The sequence below is a fragment of the Martes martes genome (genome assembly GCF_963455335.1).
Source record: "Martes martes genome assembly, chromosome: 1".
Lineage (NCBI taxonomy): Eukaryota > Metazoa > Chordata > Mammalia > Carnivora > Mustelidae > Martes > Martes martes.
This window is the reverse complement of record NC_137888.1, coordinates 129710164-129727788: the sequence shown is the minus strand read 5'-3', so window position 1 is coordinate 129727788 and position 17625 is coordinate 129710164. Positions and strand designations below refer to the sequence as shown.

Genomic DNA, 17625 nt, shown 5'->3' with positions numbered 1-17625 from the left:
GATAGGTTTGTCTTGCTAGTAATTTGTCTTGCGATCTGCGATCCCTTGGTATAAAGGCATTTTGTACGTAAAAAAAGAATGGATAACAAATCATACTAAGTGAGCATTATGTTGACTAGCTTAGCAAGCAAAACTAATTTGTTCAATTACGTTTTCTCTCCCAATTCCCTTTAGCTAGTCGTCTGGGATTGTATTCCAAAACTTCCCAGTCAGTCTCAGGAGAAGAAATAGATGCAATGGATGTCCAGCAGCTTTCACAAATAGTACCAAAGGTAGGCCTAAACTTAAAGCCTTTTAGATGGAAAGGCCTTATTCTAAGTGTTACCATTTGTACTGTTACCTTCATGAAACTGAGAACAATGGAGACGAGACCACCTAATTTTTGATACAGATCATGAAATGAAATCTTACCATTGAAGTCAGTCTTATCACTGAGAATATTTATGATGTATGAGAGTATTTATGATCATTATGAATACCAGAGCAGATTGTTAACTTCAGCAGGAATCAACTTTCCTCTGAGGAAGGTTCTATGGAGGTTAAGTGGTTGAATTGTATTTATAAAGTACAGAGTGGAGAGAGACCATTACTTTGTAATTTTTACCCATTTGTTTTAAACATGACATGAGTATTTAATGGTTTTTTAAAAAATGGAGATATCATTTACATACAGAAAAATTTACCCTTTTTAATGTGCAGTTTTAAGTTTTGACAAATGCATGTAGTCTTGTAACTAACCACAATCAAGATACAGCACAGTTCCATCATATCCCCACATTCTCTTTTGTGCCTTTTAAAAATAGTCAAATCCTCTCTCTACTTTTAGCACTTGGCAACCACTGATTTGTTTTCTGTCCCTGTAGTTTTGCCTTTTCCAGAATGCTCTAAAAATAGAATCATATAGTATGAGGCTTTGGATCTATTTCTTCCATTTGGCATAATTCTTTGAGATTTATCCATGTTGGATGTGTGTATTAATGATTTGTTCTTTTAATTGCTAGGTAGTAATCCAGTGTTTGAGTGAATGTTACTTGTTCACTGGTTTAAAGACATTTGTATTATTTCCAGTTTTTGTTGATTAGGAATAAAGCTACAGTAAACCATGTTTAGGTTTTTGTAAGAAAATAAATTTTCATTTCTCTTGGGTAAATACCTAAGACTGATTGCTGGGTCACATGGTTAATATATGCTTAACCTTGTAAGAAACTGCCAAGTTGTTTCTCAAAGTGGCTTTATTATTTTGCATTCCCATCAGCAATATTTGAAAGTTCTAATTGCTCTGCAGCCTCACCAGCACATGGGATTGTCAGTTCTCTCACACTGTATTCTAATAGATAGATAGTGTTATTTAATGATCTTCAGTATCTTCATTTGCCATTCATATTTCTTCTTCTTCTTCTTCTTCTTTTTAAGATTGATTGATTGATTGATTGATTTGACAGACAGAGATCACAAGTAGGCAGAGAGGCAGGCAGAGAGAGAGGAAGGGAAGCAGGCTCCCTGCCAAGCAGAGAGCCCGATGAGGGGCTCGATCCCAGGACCCTGGGATCATGACCTGACCCGAAGGCAGAGGCTTCAACCCACTGAGCCACCCAGGCACCCCCATATATCTTCTTTAATGAAGTGTCTGCCCTGCCTATTTTTTAAAAATTGTGTCTGTTTTCTAATTGAATTTTGAGAGTTCTTTATATATTATAGATACAAGTCCTTTATCAGATATTCAATTTGAAGATAGTTTTTCCTAGTCTGTGGGTTATCTTTTTATTCTGTTAACATTCTTTCAGAGAGCTGGAGTTTCAGATTTTGATGAATTCTATTTTATCATTTTTTTTCTTTTATGGATCCTGATTTTGATGTCTTCTCTAAGAATACTCTGCCTAACCCAGTGTCACAAAGATTTTTTTTTAACCTATATTTTCTTCCAAAAGTCTTTATATTTTTAGATTTTACACTAAGGTTTGGTGATCCATTTTGAATTTTTGTGTATGTATGTGAGAAATGGGTTGAAGTTCAGTTTTTTTGCATATGGATATTCAATTGTTTCAGCACCATTTGTTGAGAAGACTTTCTCTGTTTTAGTTTAAATAAGCTAAAAAAAAAAAGACTGCTTTTTTTTTTTTTTGAAAATGCCTTTTTACCTTTGATTGTAATGTTTTTCTAACAGATTATTTATAGGTAAAGAACCTTTTCTTCCATAACCTAGTAACTTCTTTAGGACCTTCAGATGTAAGATTATTTTCTTAGGATGTTTTGGTGGGCAGCACTCCACAGAACCTGATTTGTGGGTACATAGATCCTGTAGGAAGGGCCCCATAAAGGATAGACGGTATTATCGTATCTAAGTTCTTGACAGTTCGAATTTCTTGTCCTTGTTACTTGACCTATTTATGCACATATATTTGTATATCATTTAAAGTAAGTGTTTATCATCTCACCTTCACTTTATTAGGCATATTCTACCCATTGTTGACAGTAGTAAAATGTGCCACCTTCTTCACTTATTTTACATTCAGAACTGCAAGTTATATGTTTAGGACACTGAATTTTCTTAGATTATTTCCACATCTTAACTTAAAGCTTTTTATAATACAATTTCCTGATTAGAAAATTTATTCATTACTAGTATATGTCCATTGTAGAAAAACTGAAAACCTAGAAAAGTAAAAGCTAGATTGGAAATTGCCTGTAATACAGAGAGATTGTATGCCCACAGAGCATCCAAAATAATAAACTAACCCATTTTTTTTTAAATGTGTTACAAAGCCTGGTTGGAACTTTATGAAATTATAAAGAGGAATATTCATTTAACATAACTTCAGCATTCCTAAAATCACTAGTTATTATTATAAAACTTGTTTTTAATTGGTGCACAATATTTTGCTTGGGTATACTGTGTGTGTATAAACACATGGCAAATACATGGTTATATAATTTTCTTGTTGAAATTTTAGCTTCCATTTATTTTTTTGTTATTGTAAACAATACTTCAAGGATAATAACAGTAAGCAAACATTTACTATGTGCCAGGCAATGCACATATTACATACATTATCTATTTACTTAGAATAGCCATCTTCTAAGAGATGGGCAGCCCCATTTTTAGAGATGAGAACATCGAGGGCCGGGAATTTGGGATACTTATTTGAAGTCTCAGAGTTGATGAGTGGTGACAGGGGCATTGGAACTGGAGCCCAGGTCTGTGTGACTCTTGAGTTCATCCGTTGCTTACTGATTCATTGAACATTGTTGTACATGATTCTGTGCCCATTTCTGATTATTTCTGTAGAATAAATTCCTGCAGGTGAAATGGTTGGATCAATTACCAACACATTTACAAAACTCTTAAGATATATTGGTAAATTGTCCTCTGAGAAGGTTTTAGTTTATGTTGCCACAAACTGTGCTTCATACAGTAGCATTAAGTCCCTAGGCCTCCAGCTCACTTGTGGTTAGACTTTAGCTATCGTTACTAGTAGACATGTACTGTTACATTTGTTTATGTTTTCTGTTTCTCAAGCTGTAGTTACTCATGAATGCTGTTGTCAGAGCATCTGGGAACAGTGTGGGCATTTGCTTTATTTTACATTCAGTGAGGAAGCTATTTCCATATTTGAATGGGACTGTGTGTGTGTGTCCTTTCCTGATAGTTTCTTCCTGACATTTATTTCTGAAATAAATTCTGTATTAGGTTCCCCAGGGGTATTGGGGCAGAGTATACATTAGTAAATATATGTGAAATCTGCAGTTAATTAAACATTTTCCCATTAGACCTTTATTTAACCTTTTCTTCCAAACCTATTCCCAGAGATGGTAACAAGTAGTAAAACTGACAGATTTGGAGTTTCATTTTATTTGCTTTCTTGGTTCACTCTCTGGGCTCTCTGATAAAAATGCTAATGAACTCTGGAAACCATCTTAAAGGTACTTAGAGAGGGAAGTAGCAAATTGCAAATTACAAATTACACTGTCAGCCTGGACAAATTATATCTTTTCCAGATAAGAGTTTTTGTGCATTAATTATGGCAGATGCCCTGGTGCTATTCCAAAGAGACTAAAATAATATAAAACCTAAGCCTTGTGAGGACGCTTGTTGAATTACTTAAAGTCATCCTACTCTAAAGAGGAATTCCATAAATACCAGGGCTTCCTTCCAGGTGTTTCTTTTGAATACCTAAATCTTTTCTCCAAATGTTATTAAGGAATTGCTCTAGTTCTTTGGACTTAGCTGGGCCCCCTTTTCCCCCCAACTTTATTTTCCCTCCCACTTCATCTTGTGTTTATGGAAAACTCTCTTACAGCTAACACGTATACTTGGTCTGATGTTTTTACTTCATATCAGTTTGAATAGCTTTTATTAGTGTTAAAAACAAAAAAAAATTTCTTCTAAATTGCCAGCTTACTGAGATTTTCCCACATCTACTAATCACCTTAACTCTTTTCCTTATTAAAATGTCTTTTAGCTTTCTCTTTCTGTAATTCAGTCATATTTCAGATCTAACATTGCTCTGTCCTATTGACTTAGAGCTATTAAAGAATAATATGAAAACTGAATTTTGCTTAATTATTTATCAAGTCCATCTGGGTATTCTCATTGTTTTTGATGAATTCTTCCAGTGTGTCCTATATTTCCCAGTGATAAAAGTGGACATTCTGTTTTCTTCTTTGTGTTTTTTTAATAGTAGTACCTCCAGTTGTATTTCTTTTCTTTTTTTTTTTTTTAAACATACAGTGAAATGTATTATTAGCCCCAGGGGTACAGGTCTGTGAATCAATCGCCAGGTTTACACACTTCACAGCACTCACCATAGCACATTCCAGTTGTATTTCTACTCAACCTATTAACCAAATCTCTGTAATTTAATCCCAATCTGTGTGCTGTTTAATTTTTGGTAGGTTGTAAATTTTTTCAGTCACCTGTTTTTTTTGTTTGTTTGTTCGTTTTTTTCCCTTCAGTGCATTAGGTATCTTTTTATCTTTCCTGGAAGATTCAGGAAACTCTAGCAGGTTATTTTAATGCCAGGAATGTTTTTCATTAACTTCTCCTTTAATATTTTCCTGTGTTCTCCTTTTTATAACTTCCTTCCCTAACACCATTGTCTATCAGAACTCTGAGTGCTAACCACAAATATGACACTGAAAAGAAGGCATGAGAAGAGAAAAATACATAGATTTTCCTCTCTCTTTTTGATGATTTTCATCTTTCTCTCCCATATTATTCCCTATACACTCTCCTTTTCTGACAAAGTTCTACTTCTTTTTTCACTGTCCTTTTACCATCCTGTCTTCATTCTGTCCTTTCCCCTCTTGCTCCCAGATTACAGAGATTTTATTGTGTGCTTTTACCTTTAATCAATATATTCTTTTTTTCCAGGTAGAGAAACAGATGATAAAGGTGAAAAGATTATGAACAGAGGAAATTCATTTACCCCCAAGTTTAATCTGATCTCTGTGATAGAGTGATGTAGCTCAATCTTCAGTCCTTTCTCTTTTGTTTTGTTTAGATCTCATTTCTTTAGACCATAATTTTGTGTCACTACATTTAGTGTTTTTAGTCACTAAAAAGATGGACCTGCTCTTCTGGTGCTTTAAGAACAAATTTTGCTCTGTACCACATGCAAAACATCACGTGAGTCTTCAGTTTTGCATTGAGATCTCCTTAGTCTCAAAACTACTGCTCTAGTTTTTGAGCTGCCACTGAAGCTTTGAAACACTAAAATCTTGTATCAAATGGTAGGTGTACTGGATGCATGTCGACTAATGTTACTTCCCAAGAGAAATACTCTTTCAGTCAAACAATTGGCATCTTCACTGCCATTGTCAGTGATAACCTGCAGTGGCTATAATGGAATGGTTTGCAGTGTTTCAAATGATTTGCAGTGGAACAAAGGCAGAATTTTACTGTCAACCTGAGTATTGGTAATTAGCCTTTTATATAAATACTCTGTAAAATCCGCAGTCTTTGCCAAACACTCCTATACTTCAGCACTATGTGCTACATGATCAATTTCTGCAGTAATGTAAAATTTTTTACTTAGAAGACAAATAGTATATTTTCATTGCATTTGTAGCTTAGTCCTTGTTAAAGACAGATGAAAGAGTCTCAGTGAATTTTTGAAATTTTTTGAAAGGAAGTATATTCTCCAAATATGAATTACGCGATTCATAGTACCTGGAGGACCTAGGCATATGTAATAATATGTTATTACAGTTAAATTGAGTCTTTTGCCTAAGAAAACAATCCTCATTTGTTTTATATCTTTATTAAACTTGGGAAGGAACCTGAGAACAGCCTACATGATGGTACTAAGAGTCATTCAATGATTTATTAATTTACTTTATATGTATTTATGGAGGACTGAGGTATAGGATAAAAATCTCTGCCTTCAATGGAGCTTACAAGTCTAAGATAAGTAAATATGTACATTATGTCAGATAAGTGCTAATGAGCATCGGCAAAAGCAGGGAAGAGACAGATGAATGACTGAAGAGGTAAATTTGAATTTTTAGATAACATGGCTAGGAAGGGCCTCCCTGGCAGCCCATATAATATCTGTGGAAAGAGCACTCCAGACTGAAGGAACATGAGGTTAAAGACCTTGAGGCGAGTGTGCGTGGCACGTTTCAGGAACAATGAGGACGCTGGTGTAGATATAGTTCAGGCGACTAGTGAGGAAGGGGCATGTACTTCATTGCAGGCCTTGGTGTGGGTAGTGATGGACTTTGGCATTCATTCTGAGGGAGGTAGGAAGTCATTGTAGCATTTTGAGCAGAGGATGGATGTGATTTGACTTCTGTTTTAAAAGTTTCATTACGGTCACTATGTTGAGAAGAGACTGCAGGAGGCAAGGGCAGAAATAAGAAATCAGTTCAGGTGTTGGCCTAGAGTGTTGGCAATGGGCTTAGAGGAAGGAGGTTGAATTCTGGATTTATTTGAGGATGGAACCAATAAGATTTGCCATTAAACTGCTTGTGGCATCTGAGAGAAATGGAGGAATCAAGGATTGACTCCCAAAAGTTACTGTGAGGGTATACTTAACCATTAGCAGAGGATATGAAGGAGTATGTATTTTGGAAAGTAACAGGGGTTCAGTTTGTGATATTTTTAAGTCTTAGATGAGACATCCAAGATGAAATGTGTAATAGGTGGGTGGATTCATTTCATTGGTCTGGATTTTAGAAGAGCATTGGGCAGGAGACAAAAATGTATAATAATAAATAAAATCTAAATCTCTAAGGCTGGATGAGATCACCTAGGGAGAAGTAAGGGATTCTTAGATCTCTTATAGAGGGGACTTTGAGAACTAAGTTGTGGAATATTCCAACATTCATACTTCAGGGAAGTCTGGAGGAACCTGCACAAGAGGAGCAGCCAGAAAGGTAGGAGGAAGACCAGAAGAGTATAGGGTGTCATGGAAGTCAAGTGAAGAAAGTGTTTCAGGAGGAAGGAATTGCCAGCTATGTTAGGGTGCTGCTGAGAGGTTAAGTCAGAAGAGAAATGACCATTGGTGTTAGCAATGTGGGAGGTTTTTGGTAATCTTGAATAGGGGTTTCAGGGCAGTGGTGGGGACAAGGGTCCAATTGGGATTGATTCGGGAAAGAATGAGAAGAGAGAAATGGGAGACTGCAAGTACAGAGTTTTGCTGTAAAGAGAATGGGATAAATAGGGTGGCAGCCGAAATGAGAGGGGAAGTTTTTAGTTTTGTTTTTATTTAAATGGAAGAAATCACAGCATGTTATATACTGATGGTAAAGATGCATTGGTGAGGAAAAGATTTTGATAGAAGAGGTGGGAGAATTTCCGGAGCAATGATCTTAAATGGGTCTGAAGGTAGAATATTTGACCTGCACTAGGAGCATATTCAGCTCATCTGTAGTAAAAGGAGAGAAGGCAAGGATTGTGTCTGGATACAGGTTTTGGATGGTGGGAGTTATGAAAGTTCTCTTCTGCTTCTGTTTTCTTTGAAGTGGGAAGCCAGATTGTCAGCTGAGACTGAGGTTGGAAAAGGGGATAAATTGAAAGTATGAGTAGAGAAAACTTAGTATGAACTAATTTCCTAGGACAGTAGGGAAGAGAATGACACATTATGTAGATATTAAGATCACCAGGAGTTGGAAGTGTTGTTGGAAATAGTGATAGTGAAGAGGAAATTAAATAAGTCACAGGATGAAAAGTACAGCATAAAGAAAATAGTTACTAGTATAATGTCTGGTGACAGACGGTAACTACACATATCATGGTGAACATTGCATAATGTATAGAATTGTTGAGTCACTCTTTTGTACCCATGAAACTAATACAACGTTGCATTTGTTTAAAAAAAAACTGAAAAAAAATTTTGTGAAATGTGGGGGAGTGACCTATAGCAGTGAATGAATGCCTGTAGTTAGTGGGAAGTCTAGTCTTACGTGACATTCAAAACTGGGGTTTTTGTAAATAAAGAAAGGAGAATGAAAGACACCTACCCTGTCTAGGGTCTCCTGATGGTACTGTGAGAGGACTGTCGGGATGGCCTTGGTTTATGAAAAATGAGGTTAGAGCAGTGTGGAAAATTAGAGGACACAGGGGATGTTGTTGATGCCTTCCTTTGGGGCACAGTGAAGGGGTATTAGGAAACCAGGAGATGAGATCAGAAAAAGGGATTAAATGCATGGTTTGGAGAGATAAGATCATATAAACTGTTGGAGATACAGTGGAAGAGAATCTAAAGAATTAGCATGAATACAAGAAAAGGAGCAGACACTTAACGCTCTTTAAAAACAGTAACAATAACAACAGTAACAATAAAAAGGTTCTACAGACTTTGCGAAGCAGCTGTTTTATATCATTTCTGAAGACAGAACAAAGGGAAAAGGCCATTTTTGTTGTTTGCCAGGGTAATGAAGAAATAGATGCAAGAGTTTTTCCTTTCTCTGTCTCTGAAACATTTTAAGAATGAGCCTGTTTTCTCTTCAGAGCTTAAACATAATGGGATAAAGTGGGTAACTTGTTTAGGTTGTGTATTTCCTGTGGTACCGTTGGTAAAGTTTGAAATGACCATGTCAAATGAGTATTTTAACAGACATGGTATATTGCTTAAGCTTGATCTCTACAAAGTAAATACAGTTTAAATTGATAATTTAAAAAAATCATTGTTACAAGTACATGGGTTATTCTGATATTTCTTACTGTTGAAGATTTTTAGTGTCTCCTGTATTTTAACAGGTTGCGGTATTTTACAGAGCTAGTCCAAGGCACAAGATGAAAATTATTAAGGTGGGTCTTTAAGATTCATATTGTTTTATCTCTATCTCCAGAATGCTACTTCTTGTCTTTTGTTATGCTTACATTACTAGGAATATTGATGTAACATTACAGTCAGAAGTATTGTGAAGCAAAAGAGATTTTTTTTAGAGCTTTAAATGGAAGCATTAATAATTTAGTTAACAAAGGAAGATGTAGAAGAAAACATTAATGAAATATCTGCAACACAACCTTTAAACAATTGAACAGTGTAGATGTATGTTCTGACAGGAGTTCTTAGCCAAATCATCCCAGTGTAAATAGCAGTAATTGCTTAGAAACTGAGTAAATACAGCAAGAAAAGGAAATGTTATGAGAGTGGGAACAGTATTTCAAAGGTTATGGTTATTTATATTAATCAGCTAAATATATACAAAGCAACTGATGTGGTATCCATTAGTTAAAGGGCGTAAGTTCTTAATCAGAATAGCCCTCCATTGTATTAGTTCAGAGTTTCTCCACCTTCACAACTATTGACATTTTGGACTGGATTCTTTGTTGTGAGGGGCTGTCCTGTGCGTTGTAGAATGTTTAGCAGCATCCCTGACTCCTACCCTCTATATGCCGGTGGCATTCCCAAAGTCAAATAAAGAATATCTCCAGACATTGCCTGATGTGTCCCCTACAAAGCAAAATTGCCCCTGAGAGCCATGGTTTAATTAACTCTAGATCAGACTTTAGACATAGCTCTCACACATAATAGTCTATATTAATAGGAACTTTTTCTAAGCTTTATCTTAAGACCTCCATATGTTGAAGTTTGTTGAAAATTCAGTGGTCCATATTCTTTCCTTTATGATGTGAAAAAAAAAATAGGAGTTGTTTATCCTTTTATCTTTGTGGAAGTAACATTTTTATCAGAATCCCCTTTCTCCCCATTCCAGTCTCTGCAAAAGAATGGGTCGGTTGTAGCCATGACGGGAGATGGAGTCAATGATGCAGTTGCTCTGAAGGCTGCAGACATTGGAGTTGCAATGGGTCAGACTGGCACAGATGTTTGCAAAGAGGCAGCAGACATGATCCTTGTGGATGATGATTTCCAAACCATAATGTAAGTTTTGTTCAGTGAATACGTATCACAGAATTTTTCCCATCTTTTTCTGTACCCCATCTCCAGACAGTTCAACTGGAAAAGAATTGGGATAGTCAGTGTATTATGATATTCAGCAGTGGATGAACTAAACTATTATACTAGAATTAAATAATCTCATTTATGGTCTTTTGTGTAGTTTTGGACAATATTATTTGTATGGGATGGAAAAGACATAATAAATGGCAGAGTCATTCATTTAAGAAATATTTACTGAGTGTAGCCAGATGTCACATTTTTTTGACCACCACTGGAGTCATACAGCAGTAAACCTTCATGGCACCTTTATTCTAGTTAAATTCAGGCTATCAGAAATATGCATGTCCATGGCCTTACAGTAAGTGTAAAAACAACCAAGTTTCCATCCATACATATTTCCTTATATCTGTAATTGTCCATGCTGTCAGTGATATAAGCTACAAATTTAAATAGCTTTGTCTCCTTCAGCCACTGTTTCTAATTGATTTAAGATTCTTCTCTGATACCTGGTCATGTCAGTTGTACAGTGTTCTTGTCGGGGGTGGGGGGGTCACTTGAATCCTGTTATTAGAGATAACCTGAATCTTCCTTAGTTCAGTGACTCATGCTCATTACATGCCTGGCATGCTTCATTAACCCATGGTGGGGTAAAGTGGAGCATGTGGGATCTCAGGACTCAGAACTGCCTTGGTCTTGTAGGCATATAAGTTTTTTTCTTTCCATTCTTAGAATTGTATAGAAATCTTAAAAGAAAGGGAAAGTTGTTTAAAAAACACATATTTTCCTAGATTCAACCAAGTAAGAATTTATTTATATTTTTAATTTTTTAAAAGATTTTTTTTTATTTATTTGAGAGAGAGAGAGAGAGAGAGAGAGATAGCACAAGCAGCAGGGAGGGGCAGAGGGAGAGGGAGAAACAGACTCCTCGCTGAGTAAGGAGCCTGCCCCAGGACTTGATCCCAGAACCCTGGGATCTTGACCTGAGCTGAAGGCAGACACTTAACCTACTGAACCACCCAGACGTCCCTCAGATGAGAATTTAAATGAATTTTTGTAAACCATATTCTCGATATAATTCTGTTACAGCACATATCTGATTATGTGTGGGAGCAATAGACAACTTAAATTCTAGAATTCTTATGTATCTTATTACCATTTAATTCCTGAAATATATTAATTTAACACTAACCATGCATGCATCTTGTACCTTTAAGAAAAAGAAAATTGGAGGGGTAAAGAAGATCATTATTTTAGTATTATAAATGTGTAGTATTATCTCTTATGTAAAAAGACAATGGATGACTTTAATGTTGAAATATCTTCAAGAATAAGAATTTTAATGTAGTGTAATGAAATTAGTTCAGATAGAGCTTCACAGGCTTGACTTTCATTCCATACCAGAATAATGTTTCTGTATTTTTTTTCTAATCTTAATTACATGGAGAAAATAATAGATTCTTTTAGTGATGTATGTGTTATGTCAGTTGGAAATTTGTTTTCTGCATTAGCTCTACAGTGTTATAGGTAGATCTTTGTTTTTGTGTGATAGTATTTCTTACTTAATTTCTTTTTAAATTTCAGGTCTGCAATTGAAGAGGGTAAAGGGATTTATAATAACATTAAAAATTTTGTTAGATTCCAACTGAGCACGTAAGTTTGTAAGAAGTTTGTCACCATAGGTCTTATAGATAAATAATATGAGGAATAGAATTCAAGCAGAATGCTTAAAAGCTTCTGGGCTCTGTTTCTGAGTATTGTTCATATGTAAGTTTTCCAAATGAAAATGAATTCTATCCTAAAATTTAAAATGGCATGATAAAGAGATGATGTCTGTATCATTATCAAAATATAGAAATGCTTGTGGATTATTTACTAGCTCCAGAAATAACTAAGGAAGGAGTGTCAGATCTTAGTGTGTTCCTTTGGTGTCTTTTTCAAAAGTAGAAGGGCTTTTCTGTAGCAAAAAACATTTGCCAAAATATTGTGGAAACTGTTAACTGTTATGTAGTAACAGCTATACTGAACTCAGTTTTTAAAATCTTCTTCTGTTTGTGTTATCTAAACATCTTGGAATCTTTTATTTAAATGCTGTGGATTATAAAGTTTAACTCTTAGCTTCAAAATGTTCACACAAATGAAGCATAGGATACTCAGAAATAACAGATTTTTTTTAAAAGCACAGTAGTAAAATGATATTTTCAAATGCTAAAGAAGTGATATCGTAAAAGTAGTAAGAATTATACTGTGCTGACAGATTTTTTTGAATGACTCTTTTTTTTCTGACAGGAGTATAGCAGCATTAACTTTAATCTCATTGGCTACATTAATGAACTTTCCTAATCCTCTCAATGCCATGCAGATTTTATGGATCAATATAATTATGGATGGACCTCCAGCTCAGAGGTAAGAGGTTTTATTTATTTATTTATTTATTTATTTAAACAGATTTTTTTTTTTTTAAAGATTTTGTTTATTTGCCAGAGAGAGAGAGAGAGTACACACAAGCAGGCAGAGAGGCAGGCAGAGAGGCAGGCAGAGGCAGCGAGAGAAGCAGGCTCCCTGCCGAGCAAGGAGCCCGATTCGGGACTCGATCCCAGGACTCTGGGATCATGACCCGAGCCGAGCCAAAGGCAGCGGCTTAAGCAACTGAGCCACCCAGGCGTCCCGGTAAGAGGTTTTTTACACATGAACTGGTAGAAAGACAAAGAAGGTGTGATATCTTGATGATTAACTTTTAAGATTTCATTCATGGATAGGCACCAGAAATCCATTCATGCAGCAACATGTTTGTTATAAATTGTGTGATTTGTGCATATATCATTTACGCTCTTTGGGTGTTTGTTCACGTGTCACGGATCTAAGCTTTTACATTATATTAGATGCCCATTCTTAAGTTGAGAATAGAATAGATGTTAGATGCCCATTCTTAAGTTGAGAATAGTCTTTGTCCTCAGGAAATAAGTTTTTGTTTCTAAGAACGAGATGTGATGGAGTAATCCTGAGTTTAGTTTTATTACCTGGGTTCTGTTATCAATTTTAGAGACTTTGGGAAAGTATTGAAGGATCTAAGTATTTTCTTCTGTAACGGACCATAGATGCTGCTTTCCAGCAGAAAAAGTAATTGAGTGATACATGTCAGTGGCCGTGATAACAAATCATCCTAGTCAAAACCTCCTTGCATGAAAGGTATTTCAGAGTTTACTCAGTAGCTTAGTATTTCAGGCCATATTTGAAATAAGTAAACTTGTGTGTAAATGAAATTGGACAATTTTTTGAAATTTGACGGTGAGTCTCCCATCAAACTATGACAAATAAACAGGAGTAAAAGAGGGAAGAGTGATAAAATCCATGGTTATTTTTTAATAACCTTGAGTAGTTATAGCCAACCTTTTCTTTAGGATTCATCATTTTGTTTCCGTAGGAAAGCATTTAATTTCCTGGATAATTGTGGTTAATGAGAGTGTAAAAGTAACAAATCCAAACCTTAAAACTTTAAAGTAATATACTTTTCTATTTGTTTTGAAGCCTTGGAGTAGAGCCGGTGGATAAAGATGTCATTCGTAAGCCTCCACGCAACTGGAAGGACAGCATTTTGACCAAAAACCTGATACTTAAAATACTTGTTTCATCAATAATCATTGTTTGTGGGACTTTGTTTGTCTTCTGGCGGGAGGTATAGTCACTGGATAAGCTGCCTTAATAACATGCATTCTGTATGACTTAGTTATTTTGGTGTGTTACATGGAAGCTTAGAAAATTAGGAGAGCTCTTTGGAAAATACGATAATAACATTTAAAAATAGTTTAATTTCAGTTTTTATGGGTTAAAAGATTTGCTGATTCATTTATTAGAATAGTTTAAATCTGCAAAGGTATCAGTACAATAAAAACAATATTTGGGGAAAAATTAGAAAATCTGAGTCTGTTGCTACTTTATTTCATCGGAAAAGAAAGTTGTTTTAACATCCAATATATGGTGTGTGAGAAGATTGTTTATTTAGATTACAGCTATTCATTAGTGATTTATTTAAATGGCATATAGGAAATTTAGGTAGCTTATATTTGTTATGGCTTAGACTAAAGCTGTTTTATTCTGAAGCAAAGAAAATATTAACCTTTTATAAGCTTGCAGTATTTGTTCATTAAGTTCAGCTAGTGATAATCATTTATCAAAATCTCTTGACAGCTACGAGACAATGTGATAACACCTCGAGACACGACAATGACCTTCACATGCTTTGTGTTTTTCGATATGTTCAATGCACTAAGTTCTAGATCCCAGGTATGCTTAGGTGATCTTAGCTGACTGATTCAATTAATACAATCTCTCTGATTATAAGTAGGCAAGGATTATGGGGTTTTAGCTTTGCTTGATTTTGTCTTCACAGATTATAGCCCCAGATACAGTCTTCCCTATAAACATGTACCTACAAATGTGTCATAATGGAGATAGGGCATTTGGGCAGATAGCCTTACCCATGACCAGAAGATCCAAGTAAATCACAAGTTTAATCGCCTGGTCTTTCTTCTTTCCATTTTCTTATTATCTATAGCTTTAAGATAGGTTCAAGTTAATATTATCCGAGAGTATTGGACAGACCTCATGGCTTCTGTTAAGATGGTATTAGTCTCATTTTAGAAGGAAGTATTGTTAGAAGTACAAGAAAAATTTTGTGCTTATTAATGTTTTCTGATTATCTGTCAGTGTGTCAGAGCTTAGGACATTTTAAATTTGCTTTTCTTCCCATGTTGTATCTTAAGGTATGATCGCCTTTTCATGATTGAAGTGTTTTGATAGAAAATCAATGGGCTGTGGGCTAGAACCTAGTAGTACTTTTTCAGAGAATAATTGTTCTTGAAAACTAGTTCCATTTTGAGGCCTGACTCTTCATTTCAATTCTAGAGCTCCTTACAAATCCTCAGTTGTATCTGTTACTATTTGGCATGCTGGAACTTTCCAAGTACAATGAATTGTCATTAATTTAGACTAAGTTTTGAAGAAGCTACAATATTTACGCACATAACTAGCTCTATTCATTAAGAAAGGCTTTTAGATTATGCACCTTAATGGATAGAAATGATTTAGCAAAATAATCATACAAATGAAGTTTCCGATGTTTTGAAATGCTAAAGTAAGTTTCTTTTCTTTCTGTGGTCTCTTGTTGATGTTATTGTAGCATCCTCTTGCAGAGAAAGCTTTCTTGATAGGGAAGGTACTTTAAATTGTACCTTTATTCCACCTGAATTATTCCAAAATAGTAGTCAAACCAGTAAGAGATTTTAGGGCATTGCCTAGTTCAGTCCAGTTTATTAAAAATTAGAGATGACTGTGATAATAAAGAAGCTGTTTCAATGACCAAGGAATAATAATTGAACTCTTTGCTCTGTCAACAGACCAAGTCTGTATTTGAGATTGGACTCTGCAGTAATAAAATGTTTTGCTACGCAGTTCTTGGATCCATCATGGGACAATTATTAGTTATTTATTTTCCTCCACTTCAGAAAGTTTTTCAGACCGAGAGCCTAAGTATACTGGGTAAAGAAATGTTATCTTATTATAATTTATATTTTTTATATGAACTATTGTATTTTCTAATGCATTTGTTCAAAAACTTTTTTAAAAGTGAGATGAAAAAGTGAATTGATTTGAAAAAGGAGTGTGTTCCGGGCTCCTGGGTGGCTCAGTCATTAAGCATCTGCCTTCAGCTCAGGTCATGATCCCAGGGTCCTGGGATCGAGCCCCGCATCAGGTTCCCTGCTTGGCCGGAAGCCTGCTTCTCCCTCTCCCACTCCCCCTGCTTGTGTTCCCTCTATCTTTATGTTTCTCTCTGTCAAATAAACAAAATCTTAAAAAAAAAAAAAAAAAAAAGTGTGTTCAGTTTTTTCTTTTGGAGAAGTTTGGGGGGAGGGCACTTGCCTAACTCTAGGCTTTAAAATTTTTTGTGATTTTTTTTTCTTGCATTTTTTTTTCTTGCTTATCAGTTGTCAAATTGTAGTTGCTAAATCTGAACTACAGCAAATGAAAACTTGTTATAGAGCAATTGTAGTTTATAACTTTTCAATCTTATATGAAGGAAAAACTAGATTTGGGCTTACTGAAAACCAGGTTGCTTAAAAGTTACAATTTCAGTAAACTAATATTTCACTATTCTTACTTGCTAATTTGTGCATTCTTGTTTTACAAAATAACAGCCTGACCCTAAAAGCAGAAAATTTTATTAAGATTATATGGAAGGTAGACATTATTCTTTCACATACTATATATTAAATGTATTATGATATAGTACATTTAAAAATAATCTTCCTGTGTAAGGGTGAGGATTCATGTATTTTGTGGTAATGCTACTTTTAATTCTTGTGTTTTTAAGTTAATTGGGGGTATTTATGAAAATAAGGTATGCTGCCTCACTGTATTTTATGCTGTAAGTTACAATTTACTTTAAGGTTTAAATAGTTTAATTTCAATTTTTTAATTTCATATTTACACTTGTTCCTCTTTTTAAAAAGTGGGGTCTTAAGGAAACAGCTGCAATTTTTCAAGCAATGAGTAAGAATGGAATAGTGTGGATACTATTGTAAAGACATGGTCTTTATTTATTTCTTTAAAAAATTTTTTTTAATTTTATTTTTTCAGTGTTCCAAGATTCATTGTTTATGCACCACAGCCAGTGCTCCATGCAATACGTGCCCTCCTTAATACCCACCACCAGGCTCACCTAACCTCCCCCCCCTCCCGCCCAAACCCTCAGTTTGTTTCTTAGATTCCACAGTCTCTCACGGTTTGTCTCCCTGTCCGATTTCCCCCAATTCACTTTTCCTTATTTTTAAATCTTTAAAAAAGATTTTATTTATTTATTTGAGAGAGAGAGCATGTACACAAGTGAAGGAAGGGGCAAAGGGAGAGAATATCCAACCTGACTCCAGCTGAGTGTGGAGCCCAACATAGGGCTCAATTTCATGACCCATGAGATCAGGACCTGAGCTGAAACCAAGAGTTGGATGCTTAACCGACTGAGCCCATCTAGGTGCCCCAAAGACATGGTCTTTGAATGGTACATTCTTCTAGGCTCTTGAATGGAATGGATAGAAGTTCCTAAATAATATTTAGATAGGCAGTTTTCAATCAAATTAAAATTAAAAAGGCTGTGTGATCTATTAAATAGAGAACTCCCCTTGCTTGTGTTGCTGTTAATAATTATGGTTACAAGGTTATGGTTACAAGGTTATGTTCTAGTTCTCTGGCTGCTACCTTTCCTAGCTATATGGCTTCAGAGAAG

General features: G+C 35.2%; 1 protein-coding gene across 4 annotated transcripts in view; it reads left to right on the top strand.

Annotated features, from left to right (window-relative positions):
• Nucleotides 1-17625, top strand: part of ATP2C1 (ATPase secretory pathway Ca2+ transporting 1) — a 171632-nt gene that overhangs the window by 137959 nt on the left and 16048 nt on the right. For all 4 annotated transcript variants that reach the window (XM_080823121.1, XM_080823122.1, XM_080823124.1 and 1 more), the window contains 8 exons: nucleotides 175-272; nucleotides 9203-9253; nucleotides 10165-10331; nucleotides 11931-11999; nucleotides 12636-12752; nucleotides 13875-14022; nucleotides 14535-14630; nucleotides 15743-15884. In XM_080823121.1, coding sequence (XP_080679247.1) covers nucleotides 175-272; nucleotides 9203-9253; nucleotides 10165-10331; nucleotides 11931-11999; nucleotides 12636-12752; nucleotides 13875-14022; nucleotides 14535-14630; nucleotides 15743-15884 — 888 coding nt within the window. The remainder of the gene's footprint in view (nucleotides 1-174; nucleotides 273-9202; nucleotides 9254-10164; nucleotides 10332-11930; nucleotides 12000-12635; nucleotides 12753-13874; nucleotides 14023-14534; nucleotides 14631-15742; nucleotides 15885-17625) is intronic.